General features: G+C 40.3%; 2 protein-coding genes and 1 long non-coding RNA gene across 4 annotated transcripts in view; 2 read left to right on the forward strand and 1 right to left on the reverse strand.

Moving 5' to 3' along the window:
• The first annotated feature begins 3588 nt into the window (after positions 1 to 3588).
• sf3b6 (splicing factor 3b, subunit 6) lies at positions 3589 to 6243 on the forward strand. The gene is made up of 4 exons (XM_034900127.1): positions 3589 to 3797; positions 4477 to 4595; positions 5687 to 5825; positions 6015 to 6243. Exons 1-4 carry the CDS (start codon positions 3768 to 3770, stop codon positions 6102 to 6104), a joined length of 378 nt encoding a protein of 125 aa, XP_034756018.1. The 5' UTR covers positions 3589 to 3767; the 3' UTR covers positions 6105 to 6243.
• A 1381-nt stretch (positions 6244 to 7624) lies between these two features.
• LOC117961454 lies at positions 7625 to 8749 on the forward strand. Its single transcript, XR_004660404.1, has 2 exons — positions 7625 to 8464; positions 8523 to 8749. It is a non-coding gene; the product is annotated as an uncharacterized LOC117961454 (long non-coding RNA).
• A 149-nt stretch (positions 8750 to 8898) lies between these two features.
• The window catches only part of vsnl1a (visinin-like 1a), a 37114-nt gene continuing 23705 nt past the window's right edge, over positions 8899 to 22307 (reverse strand). For both annotated transcript variants that reach the window (XM_034900125.1, XM_034900126.1), the window contains 2 exons: positions 13373 to 13588; positions 8899 to 9709 (listed from right to left, as the gene is read on the reverse strand). In XM_034900125.1, coding sequence (XP_034756016.1) covers positions 9512 to 9709; positions 13373 to 13588 — 414 coding nt within the window. In that variant the 3' untranslated portion in view covers positions 8899 to 9511. The remainder of the gene's footprint in view (positions 9710 to 13372; positions 13589 to 22307) is intronic.

The following is a 22307-nucleotide window of genomic DNA, read 5'->3' on the forward strand; positions in this document are numbered from 1 at the left end:
CTCAACGTTGTTCCCCCTCTTTTTTTTTTAACCTTGAACCGGAACTGCCTTTTTGTAAGTTACTCTCTCAACCAAATACCCTATAATAGGTGTAGGCCTATCTCTAAATAACCGTACGATAACATGCTGAAAGTGTAAGATAATAATGAAAAAATAAATTCCCAAGCTGACAAGATTCTTTCACACTGCAGCTAATGAATGTGTCTATCAAAACTGACTTCTCCACTGTAAATATGCTGCTGTGGCCTTATAAGGATGCATTCACAATGTCATCCAGAGTAGCTAATGTATGGTAGGCTCCCTTTAATCACACACATGTACACACACATTCATTTTTTAATAGTTTTTATGTATGGAAGACACATGGACACATGGTGCAGTACAAAATGCATATCAAAATACTAACTGAGTTACCAATGGCCGAAGAAGTGTCTTTCTCTCTGTCCCACACGAGCACGTGTCAATTAGCCTAAACGTTATTAGTTGTTAGTAAACTTACAAATGAGTCCCATATCTGGGACAGATATGTGGGTGCTTGTGAATGCCAAGCTGTAAATTAAATTCTTCACATGATTGGTGTAACTCTTTAATGTCTTGAAATGATTGCATGTCAAAGGCATTGCTCAAGTACATGTTTTGGTTCAAAGAAACACTTTTTTTGATGATGAGGAAAGTGTTGCCTCAGTTATTTCACCATCCCCTTCCCCTGCACTGACAGGGGGGAAGCAAGGAACACCAGGGGACTGTGAGAAACATCCCTTAAAGTAGGAATAACAGTCTGCCTTCTGCAACATTCAGAGATATCAGCAGCATGATTTATCCCTCCCCCCCATTTGTCTCTTAAAGGATTTATATGAATGTAAATGTAAATGTGCTGTATTTATATAGCGCTTTTCTAGTCTTAACGACGCGCTTTTTACATCATACAGGATACATTCACCATTCACACACATCCATCCACCTGCTCATCAGATAAACACTAACATACATTCACCCTCCGATGCGCAGCCTCGGGGGCATCTTGGGGTTCACTGTCTTGCCCAAGGACACATCGAAATGGGACTGCAGGGCCAGGGATTGAACCCCCAACCTTGTGATTGGCAGACAACCGCTCTACCACTGAGCCACAGCCGCCCCACAAAAGTGGATTCTTGCCAACTAGGCTTCTGACTTGCAGAACCACTAAACCACAAAATATAACTTGGCCTTGACGGTTTCATCATACGCTCGAGTGCTGCCACACAGGCTGTTCTGCAATGTGTCCAAAAGCCACAAGAATCAGTTTGTCTCTTTAGATTTCAGTTGTTATCCGTCCTACTGAAGGAGTACTATCACAATAACAAATAAAAATCTCCTGAAACTGTCATGTCCAAGAGTGTGGTAAGGTTCATGGCGTTTGATTCGGAGGGTCGGAGTTCCTCTGCCTAAAAGCTTTGGTCGCAGATTAATATGGATCCTTTGAGCAAAACAAATGTGCTCTAAATCTCCAAGGGCAAAAAACTGATATGAAATAAACTATTCATGTCAAATGTTTTTATAAAACTCAACCAAATGAAAAAGAAAAGAAAAGTCAAATAGCTGGACGAATGGTCCAGCATTTTAAAGCTTAAACTAATGGTCACGGCAGCTATTCAGTAACATGAATCAATACGACTGAACACTCATGATGTGGCTCAAGAAAGTAAAAATACAAATACATGGGCTTCCTCACTCCCCAATACATTCAACATTTCCCAGGCTAATTGACATCACCAGGGGGAGCCAATGCACCATGATGCACTTGTTGCTTGGGGAAACCAAGATGTGCATAAAAAAATGTGGCTTTCATGGACCACCCCTCAAAGAGAAACACCTTCTGATTTGAGTATGGTCAAATAAAATCATGCAGGTAGGACAAATTGTTATTTACAAGTTTTGTGTTTCCCTATTCATTCATTCATTAATAATCTTCCCTTCAAAGTATTTATCAGCACAAAATCACTACTGAATGAGACACGCCTAACTTAACAAATGGGACGAATAAAACATTTTTGTAAGTCTTGGCAGAAAATCTTTCAAAATGTCAATCTATTCATACATTGCAGAGTTTTCAAATTTGGGACGGAGTGAAGCAGTGAAGCAGATTTGAAGTCATCACACTGACAACAACTTGTGTGGGTAGCCTATCTGATGTTTGTGAAAGATGACAACTAGTGTGTCAAAATAAATTGTTGTCTTTGTGAACACTGCATCGAGCTGTTTATAACATCCTCAACTCTGCATCGGTGACGATCCATTCTGTGGCCGGTGTAACACCAAATTCTGTGACCATCGTATTTTGTTACTGAAGGGGTTCTGTTGCCACTGGGCAGATTGAGTTTACTCACACAAACGACTTCGTTACGACTTTGTTACGGTATCAGCGTAAACTGCATGCTGTTTATAATGAAGGTGAGTTTAGCACCGAGAGTTTAATAATGTGTTTTTTCACATGATATTTACATGAGATATAGGCTATATTGCATTTGGATTGACTAGTGTCTAATCGTAAAACTAAATAAAGATACTAAGTTATATGTGTGTGTGTGTGTGTGTGTGTGTGTATGTGTGTGTGTGTGTGTGTGTGTGTGTGTGTGTGTGTTTATTCTGTTGGCCCCTGATAAACATCACAGAGACTTAATCATGAGGATGCGGTTGAAATAAATAATGATGAAACTACATCAGCAGCATGATGCTGTTACCCAATCTACAATAGCTGTGGGAGAAAATTATCAATAACCAAGTCATAATTTGATTGTTATTGTGAACTCATTGTGTATTTTCCCCATAAATACATTCATATATATTTGAACATTTCAAAATTCACCTGTCACAACAACCAAGCCATTTCAGGTGACTTATTTTATGTTCATGTGTATGGACAAAAAACAATGATCACTCTGGTCAACATCTGGTCTTATAGGCACAAGGGGTCACATATTCCGACAGGTGTCAGAATATGTAAACCTACTGTAACTTGGCATCAAAAATCACATTATTACTTGGTTATTGTTAATTTCCTCCCACAGCCTTTGTAGATTAGGTAACAGCCTCATGTTAATGAAGTAGTTTTATCATTATTTATTTCAACCGCATCCTGTGATGTTTATTAGGGGCCAATAGAATAAACACACACACACATATCCTAGTTTCTTATTTAGATTTACGTTTAGACACTTGTCAATCAAAATGCAATATAGCCTATATCTCATGTACATACATCATGTGAAAAAACACATTTTTAAACTCTCGGCGCTGAACACACCTTGATTATAAACAGCATGCAGTTTATGATGATAGCGTAACCAAGTCGTAACAAAGTTGTCTGAATATATAATTCTTTTTTTTTTTTTTTTACTATTATAAAAATGTCTTTTTCATGCTTTTAGTTATCCTGTACTACTTTTATTATTATTGTTTCTTGTTTTATATAAGTTATAATTTCTTTCCCATAAGCTCTGATGTTGAACTGCGTTGTCTGAATGTTTCTGATGTCCGTTAATAGATAAAAAAAAAAAAATTTAAAAAAAGTTGTGTGAGTAAGCTCAATCTGCCCAGATGCAACAGCGCCCCTACAGTCACAAAATACGATGGGCAGCCCGCGCTGTGTTTGCACCCATTCGCTAAATCACCAATGAACTGCTGCCAACTACCGCTGCCATTTTAACGGGAAGAGTGGAGAGAAAGCTATCTGGGAAACTACGCGTTTGTTGTTCAGAGGTCTTATATACACATACAACTATTTCACCATGGCTATGCAAGCAGCGAAACGTGCTAATGTAAGTTTGAGCGATACAGTTGGTAGCTACATACTGTCAGATGATTATAACTAATGTTATTAGCTTGGTAATGCTAGAAGCTAGCGTCACCCAGCGCTAGCGAATGGTTAGCATGCTAACGCATTGAAAACAATCACAATAGCTACCTACGTTGAAACTTGCTGCATTCTTGCTTTTTTAGCTACACATTTGTTAGTTTGCTATGTCTCGACGTTACTTGTTCGGGACATTTGCGGTTTGAAATTTAGTTTCGGAAATGTGACAACACGGACGCTATAAACATTTTAATATCGGTGCCTCGATGTGCTAACCTTAGCTAGCTAGGTTTGGTAACGAGAATGGTCCTTTAACACAGTAACATTAACTTCATTCATATCTAAACTAGGGGTGAGTTGTGGCCTCTATAAAACTTAAAATCATTGATATGAACTTAATTAATGGTAATTTCACACAGAAACAAGAAAAGTGTACTAGCCTTTATCGCAGTGCAGGTTAAAGATTCCTGAAGTTAGTGTTTTATTAGCTAGCTAGATTAAGGAACACTGGACGTGTGCTAGCTAGCTAGCTAGGTGTGTTTTTTATGTTTATCATATTCTTTCTCATTAAGCATACTTCTCTGTGGTTAAACTTACTATCTAACAGAATAGTTTAACTCAGTTTTTCTTGCTGTGTGTTGCAGATCCGATTACCCCCTGAGGTGAACAGAATCCTGTACGTCAGGAACCTTCCTTACAAGATAACAGCGGAGGAAATGTATGACATCTTTGGGAAATATGGACCAATACGTCAAATCAGAACGTAAGCGGCAATACACTGTAGCTTTCTGCAGGTTTTTACATGAAACCAATAGGGCCAAAGGAAGTGCTTAATTACCATTGCAGACACTGCATCAGATCTAGATTTCCACGTGAAAACGAGTGTGGTGAGTTTAGACTTATGACATGTAACATTATATACTGACACACACTACCACTCACGTTGGGAGAGACAGCGAGTGTGACTACTGACACTGGTGGTCGACTGGCACCGCAGTGGCAAGCCTGTGTCAGATAGTGGTAAACGGCAAAAATCTGGTAACCGTGCACCACAGGCGCAATCGGATGGGAGTTAAGAGTTGCAGCTGACTCAATCAGCCATCAACCATGGGTGGGGCCCAATTCACAGTATAAAAACATAGGAGAGAATCAGAAATGCTTTGATTCCAGAGGGGGAATTCTGTGTTCCAGTTGCACAAATAGTATAAATATCAAGTAAAAATAAAGAAATATAAGGAGTGTGGATATGTACATTAATTAAATAGTTAAAGGAATGTTATGATAGTGTGAAGTTTTTAGATTTTACTTACATTTTCCTCTTCATTTTCATTTATTTAATGACTTCTGCCCAAGGAGGTTATTTTGTTTTTTGCTGTTTTGAAAAAAAATGTAAAAAATACACTTTTCATGTGTAATCGCAACGTCTATAGTCATTTCAACAGCTAAAATAATGAAAAAATAAATTTAAAAAGCATATGGGATACTTCATAAATGAGAAATTAGAATCCTGATGGCACATTTTCTTTTGAAATGTGTTTTTCACTTTTTTGTGACATCTAAGCAGCAGCAGAGTAGTCTAGCTTGCCAGATGTAAAGTGCTTGGATGAAGCCTGGCGTGTGTCTACACCCAGCCCTCACCCCTGCCTCCTAGTAGTATAAAGACCAACGGAAAGGATGTCATTGTTGATGTATGGGTCAAACACAGCAACTCAGCAGACAGGGGTTCCACTTTCGTTCCATTAAAAAGTCTTCTTTTGTGTGTCATGCACGCCTTACCTTCCCCTTAACAAACACCTGCAGGATATTGGTCTTGTAGTCACTTCTTGTGTATTTTTGCTCTTTGTCACTTCTCAGAGGGAACACACCAGAATCAAGGGGAACAGCTTATGTGGTTTATGAAGACATCTTTGACGCCAAGAACGCCTGTGACCATCTGTCAGGCTTCAACGTCTGCAACCGTTACCTGGTGGTCCTCTACTACAACGCAAACAGAGTATGTACAAGCATTACAGTGTCAGGTCAGAGGGCTGTCGTGGGATCAGCTTTTGGGAATGTCAATCAAAAATAGGGTTTTGGGAATTTAGAAAAATATGTTTAGATTTTGCATCTTTAGAAAATATGAACACACGTCTTTATGCAGTATTCCAAAATTAATCCCTTTGTTTATTAACTCTCTTTGCAGGCTTTCCAGAAGATGGACACAAAGAAGAAAGAGGAACAGCTGAAGCTTCTAAAAGAGAAATACGGCATCAACACAGACCCTCCAAAGTAGCGCTCACCCCCCTCCACCTGGCGCCTCTATGTTCAAAAGCTTTCTTTGTCTGTCTGTACAAACCTCCCAGGTTCCTTGGTTTTATGCTGGTGTCACGGACACAGTCGTTGAAAAATTTCTTTTCTTTTTTTGATGAATTTGTTGAAATTAGGAGTTGGATTTTTTTTATATATTTCTATCAGCAACTATGTGTGAAGTTAAACTGCAGAGAGCAGTTGTTCACTCATCAGTTTGAATTTCAAATGTTTGGTTGATGATCTTGTGATTAACCAGTGGGGTGAACTCTTCAACAACAAAAAAACTAGATTTAGATGGTGACTGGTCAAAGTATTCACCCTGGGTAACATGTTGAAATCTCTGAACATGCAACCTTTCACCGTCAAACTAACTCTGCAACTCGTCATACTTCTATAATCTTACCCTAATTTAAAGCTAACCATACTCATGCAGTGTGTGGTATAAAATTGAGTTGATCAGTACTCACACTAAAGTGTATGGTTTCTGTAAAATAAATGTCCCTTTTCTTAAAGTTCCTGTCTCCTCCCTTTGTACATACAGATGTAATACAGTGGAAGTGCTGTCCTCTGTGTGAACCTATTCGGATCAACAGACAGTTTGCATTTGCAGGTTGGAGAGACACCCGATTCTTAATGTAATCTCTGGGGTTTTACTTTGGAGTTTGCTCTGCATGTGAGTGGTAACACAAGCTTCCAAGTGAACCCTTTGTAATCATCAGTGGTATTGTGCCAAAGAATCATGGGTAAACACTGCAGGGTTTCTCAGTCATTTCCACTCAAAAGATTTTCTGTAGAGTCAAACTTACTGTATTCCTACTTGAAATGTTAACCTAGTGGAAAAACAAATCAATGGTTTCCGTGGAAAAATAAAAACATTGTTTATTTTGGCCCTACCAATACTTAAACAACAGTGACATCTGGAGGTTGTACAGGCACTATTTCAGAAATGTGTCCTCCAGTAAGCAGTGCATCAGTTCCCTGGAAATCCAGAGTTCAATTTGAATTTGCTCAGTGAGTTAATCTTTTGGATTTGGGTCTGGATTTCCAGGCTAGTGCAACCTTCTCCAAAAAGCACCAAAAACTTTGGGAAAAAAAAACCCAAAGGTGACACAAACCTCAAAGAAAAGCAAGAATGCTGCAAAAAGCAAGACAAATGTTGAAAAAAAGCAGCATAACAATAGGAAATAAGCAACAAAAACGTTGAAAGCGCGACTAAAATCTTAAAATAAGGCACAAAAACTATGAAAAAAGGCCCTGTTTTCATTTCCCTAAATACAATTACACCTATGATATTAGACTAATACTAGAATCTTATTATCTACTTCTGACGATGCTTGAGAAATGAATTTGAGTCAACAGACCAGACAAGCGCCCATAGAGTTCCTTTTATTAGATTAAATCACAAGACAGGGAGTAGTGCAGCCATGTCGTCAGGGACACAATACATGCTACAAAAGAATCCTTGTACACGTATGCCTTTGCTTACATTTGGTATCTCGATAGCAATGATAGTAATAACAGAGCTGGAATTAGAAACATTGTCTTGGCCAAAGATGTTCATGTAAAGAAGTTCAGATTACAAAGTGACGGGGGACGAGCCACACTGCTGAGAGATGACGATGGATGTTAGATCTTTATTGCCATATCGTGACGTATCGCATGTCCTTGAGCCTCCATTTAAACACTGGTAGCATTAATGTACTGTAGGTTAACACGTCGTGTCTGCGGTGCTTTCAGACCGGACCAGGTAAACTTGTTTAAGTGGGCTTACAGGTTATTTTCCGAATCATTTGTAGGACGCAACACACTTCACTGAACTTCTCTACATTTAGAATGCATCCATACGTGTACAATGTGTGAGAGAAGGGAGTAAAAAAGTACAAAAAGATTGACTTATTGGTAAGAGAGAAATACTTTAAGGGTTAGGGAAGGTGAATTTGTCCAACTTACTAAACGCATGGCTTTTATAGTAAGGGCTGTCCTCTACTAGTTAGTGTAAAATGAAAAACCATTCACTGCACCTCTCACTACTTCAGCACTCATTTACTTCCACTGAAAAAGACAAACTACTACAGAAATCTCAAATGCTGCATTGGCCTTGTTTCTTCTCTACTTAAACGCTCTAAAAAATAAAATTTAAAACACTTTGATATGCAACCTGCAGGCTAATTGGAGAAAAAAGTGGATGTGATGGTTAATAAAAGAGGTTATAAGTAAGTTTGATGACAATGCTCTCCAACTATAGATTAATACTTAGTTCTTTCTTCTTATTTATTGTAACTCCATCTGAGGGAAGCTTCACTCACGCACAGTTTGGATTCCTCCAGTCCATTTGCTTCACGAGTCTATTAATTCAGCTCTTTTTTAATTTTAACTCTCTGATCCTGGTTCAGAATGTGAGATTCCTTCACATTCAACATCTGCTTATACGTATTGAGATAGTGTGTTTAAATGCACAGGGGCAGGCTTTTAGCTCTTAGCAACATATAGAACAGCTAATCTACAAGGAAACATGCTCCCACAGTTATAGCAGTCAAAAGGGAACGCCTCGACTGAGCACAGAAAAGACATCCCATAGGACAATACTTGTAGGAGAACCTACTGCGAAGTGATTTCTTTCTCACTGTTTAGTAAACGTCTTTTCTCAGGCCTTCTCTCAAGTGTCACCACGCTTCTTCAATAAGGCTTTTTCTGTCTTCTATTACAGGATGATAAATGAGATTTTTTTTTTTTTAAGGCAGAACCTAAAGGCATGCAAATTAACTACATTTACTTTTTTTATTTTATTTTACTGATAGTACAAGCATGTTTCAGGAGGAAAAGTTGGACAAACGCTAATCCATCTCTTCTAGAGCTAATATTCGATGGAGTGTCTTATTGGAGGCAGGTACATTATCGTGGGAGTTTGGTTCCGTCGACATTACTCAGAAACACGTACAGCTAGCGTCAGTAAACTCGTAACAATAAATAGAGTAGCGACAAATTCAACGTAGCACATCCCCGATGCGCAAGCTCCAGTGGAATGAAACTGTATGGAAAATACTTTGCACACTTCACATTTTGGCAGTTGATCTTTAAATAATTTAAATATATATTCATATTTATATATCTATAATATATTATTTGTGCGAGGTGTTATATGTAGTGTGTGTATTGTGAGTGTGTCTGTATTGCACTGTGTATGCATGTGTGTATGTATGTATGTGTATAGATCTTTTTTTTTTTATAGCAAATCACATTCTCATGCACACGAGTGTTTCAAACACAAGAAGCAGATCCATTGAAAGGTAGTCCCAAGCATATATATATATGTATTTTTTCAGTGGAAATAGCTGCAAACTGAATGGAACATGAAATTCTTTCTGAGCAGTCCGTGGCGGCTGGCGGAGCCTATTTCTGGAGATCACACTGCAGCAGTAGTACGATGGACGGGTCGCTCTTGGCCGCCTCTTTGAACTCGTCCAGCGAGATCTGGTCGTCGTTGTTCTTATCCATCTTGGAGAAGATCTTGTCCACCCTCTGCTCGGGCGTCAGGCCGTCCTCGTTCATTTTCATCATGATCACCGTGCCCACCATCTTGTAGATCGCCTGCATGGGGGGAGAGCAGCGGAGTTTTTTTCTTAATGTCCTTTAACGAAGAACCTCAAAGAGTTGTCCGTAAGTAGATTTGGTGAACTATCTTGTTCTAAGTTTGAAATTTCAAACAGCATTTTTCAAACTCTCTGCAAGCCACTTCAAATCCTTATAGCAAGGAGCAGATTAAGGTTGTTTTTAATATTAAATAAACTTATATGTAAATTCAAATATAATCAGGGTTTCTCCCGGTGTCTCGCAAACCTGGGGGCCAACAAGGGCCTGAGCCACTAGTAATTCTATCTAATGTATTTTAAAGTGCCCGTATTATGAAAAACAAATCAAATTTCTGGGATTTGGGGGGTTATTTTGCGTCTCTGGTTTTTCCAGACTTACAAATTGGAAAAAAACTATCCATGCTGTTTTGAGTGAGATACAGGTTTCTGAATGTGTACTGGCTTTAGTCTCCGGGTGAGCTGCAAAGCTTTCTACGTAACTAGCCCGAGATGAGGTGGCTAACTGTAGCATGCTAGCGCTAGCACGCTAGCTCGTTCTCGATGGCAAAACACTGCTAGTTCACCATAATCTCCAAAAGAACTACTTCCTGTCCCTGTTCTGCAGGTATTCCACAAGTGTCCCTCGTCTAGAAGAAGTCTCCCAGCTAATCCTGCCTTGGTGGACCAAAGTTGGAGAAGGAGTTATCTAACTGATGTGATCTTACCTAGCTACTACGCATGTGCAACTCCCACCAAAGATAGTATAGAAGTGAGATGTCTCACTCTGTAGCTTAAACAGAGACCCAAACACACAGGGTGAAAACAGGATCTGCAGCAATGTTCAGTACAACAAAAATATGGTGTTTTTTGAAAATGAAACCATGTAAACCTATTCTGGTACAACCTCAAAATACAATTATGAACCTGAAAATGAGCATAATATGGGCGCTTTAATTTTTTTTTTAAAGTACAGTTAAGGTGGTTGCTTGGTTTGAAACGTAGTAGTCATGTTTCCAATCTCCAGTTAGCTTTTAGCACTGACCTAATGTAGAACCCCTATGGAGTCTGTCTTATATCTTTCTTTTTTTAATTTTGCGTTTCCATCCATGATTCTGCTATCACAGAAACCACAGGGCTCTACATTAATGCTGCCATTAGTCTGTGACTGTCACGTCAAAAAAAAAGACGGGATGAACAATTTATCTGGCGGAAACCCTTATTGTTATTTGAATTGGTTGTTTTTTCTGTGTTCAGCAATGAAGCCGATCATTTTGCGACACTGACACCTCTTAAGTTTTTATTAATTAAACAATTTGGCTGTAATCTGTAATATACGGTTGAAGTAGGAGGGCCTAGTGTTTTCTTGAGGATATTTAAGCAGTTAGGTGGTCTGTGAGTTTATTTTTATTGGAAAGTGGTCCTAAACAAGCACAAGAACAACACTGCCTTAAGGGCTCCATGTTTCCTTCACTTTATCTATTCTCAAGAGACACAGAGAGAAAACGTGTTCCTGTCGGAGCGCAGCTGGATCACCTGTCAGCTGCTCTATAGCGTCTATCCATGCCTTGTATTTGCACAGATGATGTGATGTGATGTCCAAATAATATCAGAGACGCACCATCACCACAGCCTGGGCTATTAGCCGTTGTTTTTTTATTGACGTGTCCTCCCACACGAAAGAACAGAATGTGAAAGATTAGTCTCTGCACACATCCACACATGAATGGAGAACATATTTCTATATTTATTCTATGTACAGATCAGTTAAAGTTGATTTACTGTACATCTTTCTGCATGTATGGATATTAGTCTGTAAAATCATCATAGGACCCAAGGTTTTGATTAAAATCATTTGTAGATATTGCTTTGTAGCCTATGTTTACCCATCTCACATAATAAATATGGGGATTTTAGCGGCATGTGTGAGTGACTAAAAACAATGTTGATAGAGAATTAAATATGGGTGGTGGAAAATATCAATACAGCAGAGTATTTTCCGTGGCAGGACTATATAAACCGCCAAATATATATTGTTTATTATATGTGTTGGTCAGTTTGTCTACTTGACAATCCTATTTTGCAGCGATTAAATTGAAGTGAGATGAACAGACAGATAAATTTATCTTTTTAGATTAAACAGATAAGAGTTAAAAGTTAAAAGTTTCCATTTTGGGGGCATCATTTGAAATTGGGTAAAATTTGAAGTGGGACAAAAGGCAGAATATTGCAATATGTTTCAATTGCAGTAATAGCGTATTGTAAGGCCTCTGATGATTCCTAACCCTAAAATTGAGCTTGTTTAAAGTGCCCATATTATGAAAACTGGTTCAAGTCCCCATATGGACCAAAAAGTACAGAGTGTGGATTGATGGCTGGAGAGATGCCAGTTCACCTCCTGGGCACTGCCAGGTGCTCTTGAGCAAGGCACTGTACCCCCCCAACAACTCAGGGCGCTGGTTCAGCTTGCAGCCTACTCACTCCGACATCTCTCCGTTAGTGCATGTATAGGTCCTGAGCATGTGTGTGTATTTCAGGCCTGTGTGTGAGTACTAACAAAGTGTGTACACAGAGTGTAAATTGTAATTTCCCCATTGGGGACTAATAAACAAATTTAAAATCAATTTAAATTAAATAATAAAAAAAAAAGTTATTTTGTGTCTCTGATGCTTCCGCACGCATACAAACTTGGGAAAAAACTATCCATGCTGCTCTGAGTGAGATACAGTTTCTGAATGTCCTCTGTCTTCACTTTCCAGGTGAGCTGCTAAAAATCTGCTTGGCTTTCTACATTACTACCTGAGACAAGGTGGCTAACCGTAGCATGCTAGCGCTGGTATACTAGCTCGTTCTCAATAGCAATACACTGCCCAAACACACACTAGTTCACCATAATCTCCAAAAGACTACTTCCTGTCCCTGTTCTGCAGGTTTTCCACAAGTGGCTCTCGTTTAGAAGAAGTCTCCCAGCTAATCCTGCCTTGGACTGCCCAAAGTTGGAGAAAGAGTTATCTAACTGATGGGATCTTATCTAGCTACTGAGCATGTGCAACTCCCAACAAAGATAGTATAGAAGTGAGATGTCTCACTCTGTAGCTTAAACAGAGACCCAAACACACAGGGTGAAAACAGGATCCGCAGCAATGTACAGTACAACAAAAACATGGTGTTTTTTGAAAATGAAACCATGTAAACTTATTCTGGTACAACCTCAAAATACAATCATGAACCTGAAAATGAGCATAATATGGGCGCTTTAACGCTCTGCCTTGAACATTATCAACAAAATGGAGACAAAGTGCCCTTTATTCCAGATTAGTCAGGTCTAAATGCTTTTTGATGCTTGTTTTGTATATTTTGTGTTTATGAATAATTTGTGTCTTGCCCTGCAGGCTCAGCCCGCTGATGTATAACCTTTTGCTAAGTACAAAAATAAAAATAAATCATCTAGTGACTCAGCAGGTTATAAAGCACACAAGGCATGTAGCAACCTATCATTTGCCCAACTGCTTATTTTCCAGTATACCAAACAACTCCTTTTATAAATAATGATATATACAGTAAATCAAAGCAGTATTGCCAGTAAATGCCCTGATGCTCCAAAATTGAGGCAGGTTAATGCTTGACTGCAACGATGCCAACAAAAGCAATTTAAAGAATCCAACATTCTTGGTCGCTGTGATACCTCGATGATCTCCAGCATCTCCACCCGTGTGATCTTGCCGTCTCCGTCCAGGTCGTACATGTTGAAGGCCCAGTTGAGCTTCTGCTCGAAGCTGCCTCGGGATGTGATGGAGAGCGCGCAGATGAACTCTCTGAAGTCAATGGTGCCATCGCTGTTCTTGTCGAAGGTCCTGAAGGCGTGCTGGGCAAACTTAGACGCATCGCCGTACGGGAAGAACTGGGATGGGAAAAAGAAAGGTGGAAGAGATATAAACATCAGGGAAGTTGCAGGAAGATCAGGGTCAGCGACACACAGCAGCCAGGCGCTGGTAGAGCCATTCATTCACACAAAAGAACATGCACACGGATGTGCCTTCCTGAGGCTATTTTGCAGAGGCACCATCATTGTGTCCCGTGGTTCTTGGCAGCCCAAATTCTCACTCTGATACTATCAAATTAAATTCAACTCATCATATTTAATTTTGGTGATCCATTTTTGGTGAATTTTAGCACTGTCCTTTTGAGAATGTTAGCATATGTGGTCTCAGTGAGATGTTATTTTAAATTCAAGTCAAGTCTATAAGATTTTGCCTCATTTATTCAAGATTCTTGTATTTTCATTCAGTAAAACACAAAAAGCACAAAGCAAATAACAAGCATGGCTCCTTTAAAAAAAAAAATCACTTACTAATGATAAAAACATACACTGTCCTACACTCTCCAAAACCATTACCAGCGTTAAATAAGAGAACAGTACTGGAGAATTAAGTTAGTAAAATCAAGCCTAAACCATGTAAAAACTATCAGAGAGTTACAGTGAAAAAGGTAAAGATAAAACTTTTTTTTTGCCCTTTTGCACATGTAAAAGGATTTTGCAAAAGTAGATTATTCTCAACTTTAATCTGTTTGTGTGCGATCAAAGTCTACATCCCTACGACTCTACTGTATATCATTAATTTAAATACTGTAGAGCAGCTCTGATCTCAGCATCTGCTCAAACTTAAAGCCCCTCCGCGTGCTGGCAGTCCAAGCCATCCCTGTCATCACTGCATGTACTCAGGTTCAGAGGCTAATGCAGTAACTATGTAGATGACCACCGAGCCCCTGCTTTAGCTCCTCCGCTACTGCACACCGTGAACCCTGTGGGTGGCCGCAAAAAGCCGGCTGATTCAGTAGATGTAACCTTCAACTTGACCTCTATGCTAAAAACTCTTAGCCGATGGGTAATATAAGCTGAGCGAGGCTGCTCTCTGAGGACCTGTGGTTGGCAGTAACAGCTTTTATCAGGGAATTGGAACAAACTGGGAAAGATATTCTGTTCTGTTATGTTATTTAAAGGGAAATGTCTTGTAGTTTATTGTGTGCAGTTTTGTTGCTGATCTCACTTAAAACTCACGGTTGCGTGTATATTAGTCTATATCAACGATGTTTCATTTGCAAGATCGCTCCGGTGCCGCCAGAAATGTCCCTCATATTGGCAGAATGTTAGTTACCAGTTACCATCTGCTCCTCAGATCTCTGCAGGGTAAATCCAGACAGCTAGCTAGACTATCTGTCCAATCTGAGTTTTGTGTTGCAGAACTAAAACCACTTTAAAGCATAAGGCACATTTTCCACCAAAACAAGTTACTTCCCGAGGCTATTTTGCAGCGACACCGTTGCTTAGCGCCTCCCATGATGATTGTGATTGGTTTAAAGAAATGCCAATACACCAGAGCATGTTTTTTTTTCCCATCCCGGAATGCCGTGTGGACTATATAGACCCTCCTCCGCAACGATGTGGAGGAATGCGAGACTACATCTATATAAACTATAAATTCTACATCTTTTACGTAAGACAGAAGAAAGAGGAGTCACTGGAAAAAGAGAGATGGTATTGACCTTTGTGGTACCTAATATTCAGTGAATGCTGCGAGAATGTCAGCCATATTGGTGTAAAAGCTCACCAGCGACTCAGGAAATTTAAAGTGTCCACAGCTGGGATGCTCCACTTCTACAGGGCTGTGATAGAGAGCCCTCTTACTGTTCTCCATCACTGTGCGGCGGATGATAAGTCTTTACTGAACAGGGTAGTTAGGGCAGCGTCAAGAATAATTGCGCTGGACCTCCCTAAGATCTGTGACATTAACACCCGTCAAAACTGGACTGAAATAATCAAAGATTCACCACAGCCTGGTTATTCCCTTTATAACCCTCTACCATCAGGCAGAAGGCTAGAAAGTTAAATCAGATCTAAATCCCCTTATTTTTCAAATAGTGCTTACCCGCAGGCTGTGACTAGCGACTCATCAACAATCCTTGCTCTGCTTACATAGCTGCGTCCTCCTCCTCAGGGTCACTAAATGCACTAGCACTTTGTCTGATCTATTTGCTTCCTTACTGTATTTACACACTGGTAGCTACCCATGTGTTTACATTTGCTGTTTTGTTTGTATGTCTAGTCCTTGTCCTATACTGTCTTGTATTGTCCTATGTGAGAAAAAATCACCAAAATGAAGTCCAGGTGGAAAATCTACTGGCACCATTTTCATGGGACTGGGTGGAAGGGTGTAGCATGGGCCATGGGTCAACCCCTCATTTTGGAGTGGATCCGAATCACGAGGCCAAAACACAGATTATATTTCACTTTTGTTAACTTTTGTGCGGACAAAGATGGATGGATAGATTTGTTAACATTGAGAGATAGGGTGTTTGTGCTGCATTCATGAATAATCGGAAAAATGTTTCAGACTTGGGAAATAGACTCCGCATTACCATTATGAGATAGGGCATGTCTTTACAGAGGGCTGCACTCTTCGAGTGTTCTTGTTTATTATATTACAATCAAGCCACTACAATGAAGGCTTTTTAATGTTTCCTTCTTTTTCATTGTTATTGTTTTTTCTTCTATTTCACCTTCTTGTTTCTTATGCCGGCGTTTCCCTGAGCAGTCCCATTTTTGATCTACTATTGAATACACAGAGCAACCAGTCATCAATTTTTTTCAAGATGCTATTTGAACTGACAAATGCATGACTAAATAATGATAAGTAGTGCGCTTTTTCAGGAGGAAGTCAAGTTTAATAAGCTTTAAAAAATAAAGGTTTAAACCTAAAATAAGTTATTTTTGCTCCACTGCTGCAGTTTCACGCGGCAAGCAGTCAGAGGCACGTGTCCTTTTGTTTCAGGCGCAACGAGACTGTTCTACACTGTGTCCCTGTCCGGGTGCGCAGCAGACTCGTCTCATCATACAGGCGGAGAAAAAAGATGAGGACGCCGACAGAGCCTCGCTTGAGAGTAACTGCCCCGACACGCACGACCTGTCTGGACGTCACGACGGATGGGAGGGGGGCCAAAGCCATGAATCCTAATGGGAGAGGACACAATAACATTGAGAAAGAGGATAGATAGATAGATAGATAGATAGATAGATGGATAGATGGACTTTATTAATCTTAAATTAGGAAATGAATCTGTTGCAAGCAGTTAGTTACAGGGACATGCCCACAGAGGAAAAACAAGATAATATACTCAAAATAATATGATAAAAACAAAAATAAGATAGCAAAGAGAAAAATGTCAGAAAAACTACTGAAAAATATATACTTAGAGCTCATAAATAAGACAAGGTTAGACAGTGAGACTCGGTTCGGGTTGCAAAACGGCAGCTCCGCAATGAGGTCCCACCCATGTAAATTCTGCTGCAGTAGCAAAGTGATCCGACTGCGGTGAGGAGTTAACAGACAGAACAGCAAGAGGGAGAGAGACAGAGAGAGAGGAAACGAGCAAAGAGATGAGGAGGGACAGAAGAGTGAAAAGTAAAATGAGTGTGACAGAGGAAGTGTTAGAGGGAGTGTGACAGCCCCCCCCCCCGATCCAGGTCCCTATCTGACCTTCTGCTCAGGAGGAGCCATACTGATCTGAGGCAGGGTGTCCCCCTCAGGACAGGGAGAGATGGCATGACGCTGCCAGGACGAAACAGTTACTTTCTGCACATATGCGACGTGGCTTTCTATCCTCCTGCCCCCGTATGGCCCTGCCTCAGCTCATCCACCCGGGACCCTGTGGAGCAGGAGGAGGCACGTGGACAGAGGGGCGGAACGACGTGGCAAAGAAAAAGTTGAGGGAGAAAAGGTGTCAGGGAAGTGATGCAGGAGAGATGTTCATAACGGGAGGGAGGGGCGTAGAAAGCCACTGCGGCTCCTCCACAATCTGGCAAGTTATGAAACACTTTGTTATGTAAAAGCGGAGGGAAGAAAATGGGACACGGAGATGAGACCGAGAGACTCCTTATCTGGGTTTCTTTGGTTCATCTTATGTCTCGGCCACATGTAAAAGCATTGTCAGACATAGAATTAATAGGAGGATGACAAAAACCAAACCTTCACTGGATGGCACACAATTACCATTCCAACCCAAATGAGCTGGTCTGGACTTGAAGCGGCTTTCTACAAATATTAGCCTGTTAACATTTTCATTAACTCATGTTTCTGTCCTGTTTTGGCTCCCATTTGCCGTGATGGCTGTTTGATATGGCTTTTTGGAGTCGGCCATCAAAGGACAGGCTAAATGCCAGACAGTTTCTGTCCACTTGGGGAAGAGCAAGGCAGACAGGCACAGCTGGCTTAATAAAGGCTAATGTCACAGTGTTGGTGTGTGTCGATGAGTGTGTGGCGAGGCCTGTTCTGTCAAACAGATGGCCAACACCCAACCCTCATACACACACACACACACACACACACACACACACACACACACACACAACCCAAAACATGCTGCTGCTAAATGGAACAGTAAAGCCTTCATAATAAGACTGCAAGCTGGCACTGCTGCTGATCCAAAAACCAAAGGAGGGAAAGCCGGGAGGGGGCGGGGGGAGAAGAAGAGCGGATAGAAAAACAGGAAGTGGGAGGAAAGAGTGAGAGAAATAGCGTGAAATGGAAAGTCACACTTAAATGAAGGCCATTTCACAGTGACTGACTGCAAAGATCATAGGACAGATGAATAATGAGGCTCCAAAACACAGTGAAAACAGCATAACCTCAAACGAGAAGCTCATCAGTAACTAGCGACACATGACTTGTTCGGTGCGAAAATAACTTCAGAGTTAGGTAACAGTAATGTTGGATCCAGATTTGTGTTAAATGCCCCGCCGGCGCTGCCAGCACTTTAGATAACGGCTAAGCTAGACAGACATCTTGTAGCTTAAAAGCTTCCAGTGATGAAGTCGCAAAGGGTCAGGGTTGGAATGCAACGAAGATTTGTTTGCTATATGCACATTCTGTTGCAGTTCAGGAAGTTGCAGACTGCATGTAACTGGATCACTGTTATTGTATCTATGTACGAAAAACTAGTTAAAAAATTGTAAATATAAGCCTTTGGAAGTGTAACTGATCCGAGGCCGCCTACAGTTTGCAGTGTTGGGATCTTTTCTGGCTCTGATAGAGACACTGAGACACTGCTGTCAAAAAGCAATATGAATCAGATTTATATATTCTCTGGACCATTAACTACCATTTACTTTCACTCAGTTATTCATTTGCTATTTAGTTATATATAGTCTCGCTTTGCCAGACGCGGAAAGTGACAGACATTGGCGAAAATACACGATTCCGACGGAAGTCAAACGTCAAGGACACTCAATGGTGTTTTTTTGCCTTCAACGTCGCCTTCCAGGCAGCTAACCCCCCCAAAAAAACCATTGCTGCGCTCCCCGGAAGGAGACGTTGGGGCAAAAAACACCAAACACTGTCAAAGACATAGATAAAGTTACATATTTAGTACAGAGAAAGACTGCAAGAAACCGTAGAAAGCTCTAGAAAAAGCTAGTAAATTGACCTTGAGTTTAAGTAATAGATCAACTTTTAAGGTCCACACTAAACTCCAAACAGAGTCAAAAACTAGATAATCATTGTTTTGGTGCCTTAATTTAAAGCAGAAATCAACAAATGCTACATGGCAGTATTACGTTACATTATGAAAGAAATAATCCTTTTCAGCATGAGTTGATTCTGCAATATCTGCGGGTATCTGTGGTAAGGAAAACTGTGTTTTTAAAATACAAAACCTAGATTTCAAATAGAAAAAGATTACGTATATTTACAACTGGTGGCAGGGAATAGGTCTTGAGTGGCTACTTTTTCTTAAATGCAAAGGAAAAAGAGCAACTTCTGTTCTGTTGACATAGTAGCCATGTGTCTACCGTTAGCCACACTGTGTAACTACACCACTATCATGAAAGTTTGATTTTGAAGGTTTTACTGTATTACTGTGCTATTGTGTATATCTTGATGCTAGCGATTAAAATGCATGTTTGCTGGAAAGATCACTTCATCTTATTAAGCAAATGTCAAAAAACTTTTTAACAGGAGCATTGCAGGCTACTTTGTGGTAGCCCTGCTATCTTATCTTTACTTAAAGGTATAATATGTAAACAGTGTTTAAAGTTGAGAGAGAGAGAGAGAGAGAGAGAGAGAGAGAAAGAGAGAGAGAGAGGGATAGAGGGAGACAGACCAGGAGCAGCAGCTGTTGAGCGAGCTAGAGACTGAATGAAGACTAACTGAAGAGAGGGACCACCAAGCACAAATAAACACACTGGCATCTCCGCAGAATGTGTGTGTATGTATGTGTGTGTGTGTGTGTGTGTGTGTGTGTGTGTGTGTTGGTTAAACGTGTGCATTGGTGCATAAGTGATGACTCAGAGGGATTATTTGTGTCTATACATTGCATCCTGTAAATCATACCTTTAAATTTATAGTTTAAGCAGCTAATCTTGTTTTTCAACACACAAAATTATGTTTTTATCATGTTTGTAGAGAGTTGCATAAACACATAAAATGGTGATACTGAACAATCTATGTCAATACTGTCTTCTACATCATTTGCTGTGAAACCCTTGTGCGTGAGCACACAATTCTGTTCCCACACGCGATCAGCAGACCCTGCCATTAACATGAAAATCATAGTTAATTTATGTTCCGTTGTGACTGACTGTCAAACTGGACGATAAAAGAAAGTTCTGTGGCGTTCATTGTTTGTTTTTGTTCATGTTTCACAAAGAGTTTAACCTGAGCCACACATATCCAAATATAGAAATCATATATGAAAAAAATTAAATATATGACACACTGGGATTTGATCAGTACTCGTATTGGCCGATGCGCATGTTCAGGTATCAGAATCAGTATCGGGAAGAAAAAATAGTATCGGGCCGTCTCTTGCCAAAACAGACTTCTCGTTGTCCACCTATCTCCCAATAGATGACCCAATGGCTCGTTCATGCACTCACTCTCCCATAATGCCTGACCTGGAACGCTGCCATGGCGATGCCATGCTCTGTGATGTGTACCTCTATTTTCCACTGATAATGTCTGATTCCATATCTATCTCTCCCTGCTGCTACCATAGTCCGGAAACACATGCTAGAACATAGTACACACACACACACACACTCACACACATGTACACACTTTTGGGAATCTCAGAGCTTACATGTGCTCAGGATCCCTCTCGCTAAACAATATGGATGGCTTAATATCATTTCCCCCGTGGATAAATGTTATCATTACCTGCAGTAGGGCCAAAAGAAAATGAACGAATCCATCACTGTTACTGCTCAGAGATGACAGAACAGACTCAAGTCGCACATCAAAGAATGAAATGAAAAAGAATAGCTTAAAATAAATTAGAATAACACACATCTGAGCTGTAGAGCTAATAAACATTGTCCGTCTAAAGCCTATTAATATTCCCTCACATGAAAGCACACAAGGTCACCTCTCCACGTTGCAGGTCCTACAGTCTGCTCTGCCTCTAATGTTAGCAACACGATGTGGCAGGTTTGCCATTAAATCTTCATCTTCTTACAGTGGTCTGTATGCAATACACTCGTAAATAGGGCTTTAACAATTATAACAAAATGGTTTTATCGTAATTTCTTTCCATTTTTGCAGTTTCTTTGTTTAACTGCAATCGTTTGCTAACATTAGTCCTTAAGTCCTAAGGGGTATTATTACATATAAGTGGTTATTACAGTGGTCGAAAATCAAGCTGTTCCACTTAGCGCTCTCTCTAGAGGCCTGGAGAAGTTCCGTAATCTGGATCTGGATTTTTTGTTTGGTTCTGCTTTTCGTTTTGCATCGCTTCGTTTTTTCAGGGTTTGTGTGCTTGTTTCTACATTTGCAGCGTATTTATGTATTTGGTTGTGTTGTGTGTATTTGCAGCATGTTTGGTGAATGCTGCGCATGTGTCGTCAAATTAATGACGGTGTTTGCTTAATTTGCTTGTGTTTTGTCTATTTGCATGCGTTTTCTTAAGTTGCAGGGCGTTTGCCACTGTCGGCCACCGTAGTTCACTGGTCGGGCCGCTGAGCTAAAGCTATGCTAGCGGCGGCTGTCACTTGTTGGCAAAGCAACTCCAAACATCGTGGGCTGTAGACGTCTCAAACTGGTCTCAAGCCTGAGAAAGTAAACTTGCTGGTGTCGCCTCGTTGGGAAAAACGTTACATTAACTGGGTCACATAACAGTGTTATAACCAAAAGCATCCTTGGATTTATTCTAAACTTTAATCTATTTAAAAATTGTAATACATATATATATATATATATATATATATATTTTTTTTTTTATTTGACTGAAAGAGACAATTATATTGTTAACAGAAACGGACTGGGAACAAAAATCGGCCCTGGCATTTTGGCCCAGGCCAGCCCACCCTACAACCGCGCAGTTAGCCAAACTAATGCATTCATAGCATGCCTACTTCTTCTATTGTTGTAGTGTTATCAACACCATTTGTTTTTGGCTCAGTTTTTATCAAGTGGCAAAGTGTTTTAAGGGAAGTTCTGCTTCCCGCAGGTTCTACCCTCATCTCTGTCCCTCTCCTCTGCCCGCCGGCACCACCACCCCCACCACCCCCACCACCCCTATCATCAGCCACGGGTCCTGCCACTGCTGGAAACATGAAAACAACGTGTTTT

This window comes from Etheostoma cragini, chromosome 18 (assembly GCF_013103735.1).
Source record: "Etheostoma cragini isolate CJK2018 chromosome 18, CSU_Ecrag_1.0, whole genome shotgun sequence".
NCBI classification, from domain to species: Eukaryota; Metazoa; Chordata; class Actinopteri; order Perciformes; family Percidae; genus Etheostoma; species Etheostoma cragini.

What these genes read in the sequence shown, in the direction of transcription:
- sf3b6 (XM_034900127.1), top strand. Translation starts at nt 3,768, where the DNA reads ATGGCTATGCAAGCAGCGAAACGTGCTAAT. An exon ending in CCAATACGTCAAATCAGAAC is followed by an intron (nt 4,596 to 5,686) that starts GTAAGCGGCAAT and finishes GTCACTTCTCAG; the next exon opens with AGGGAACACACCAGAATCAA. An exon ending in TCTACTACAACGCAAACAGA is followed by an intron (nt 5,826 to 6,014) that starts GTATGTACAAGC and finishes CTCTCTTTGCAG; the next exon opens with GCTTTCCAGAAGATGGACAC.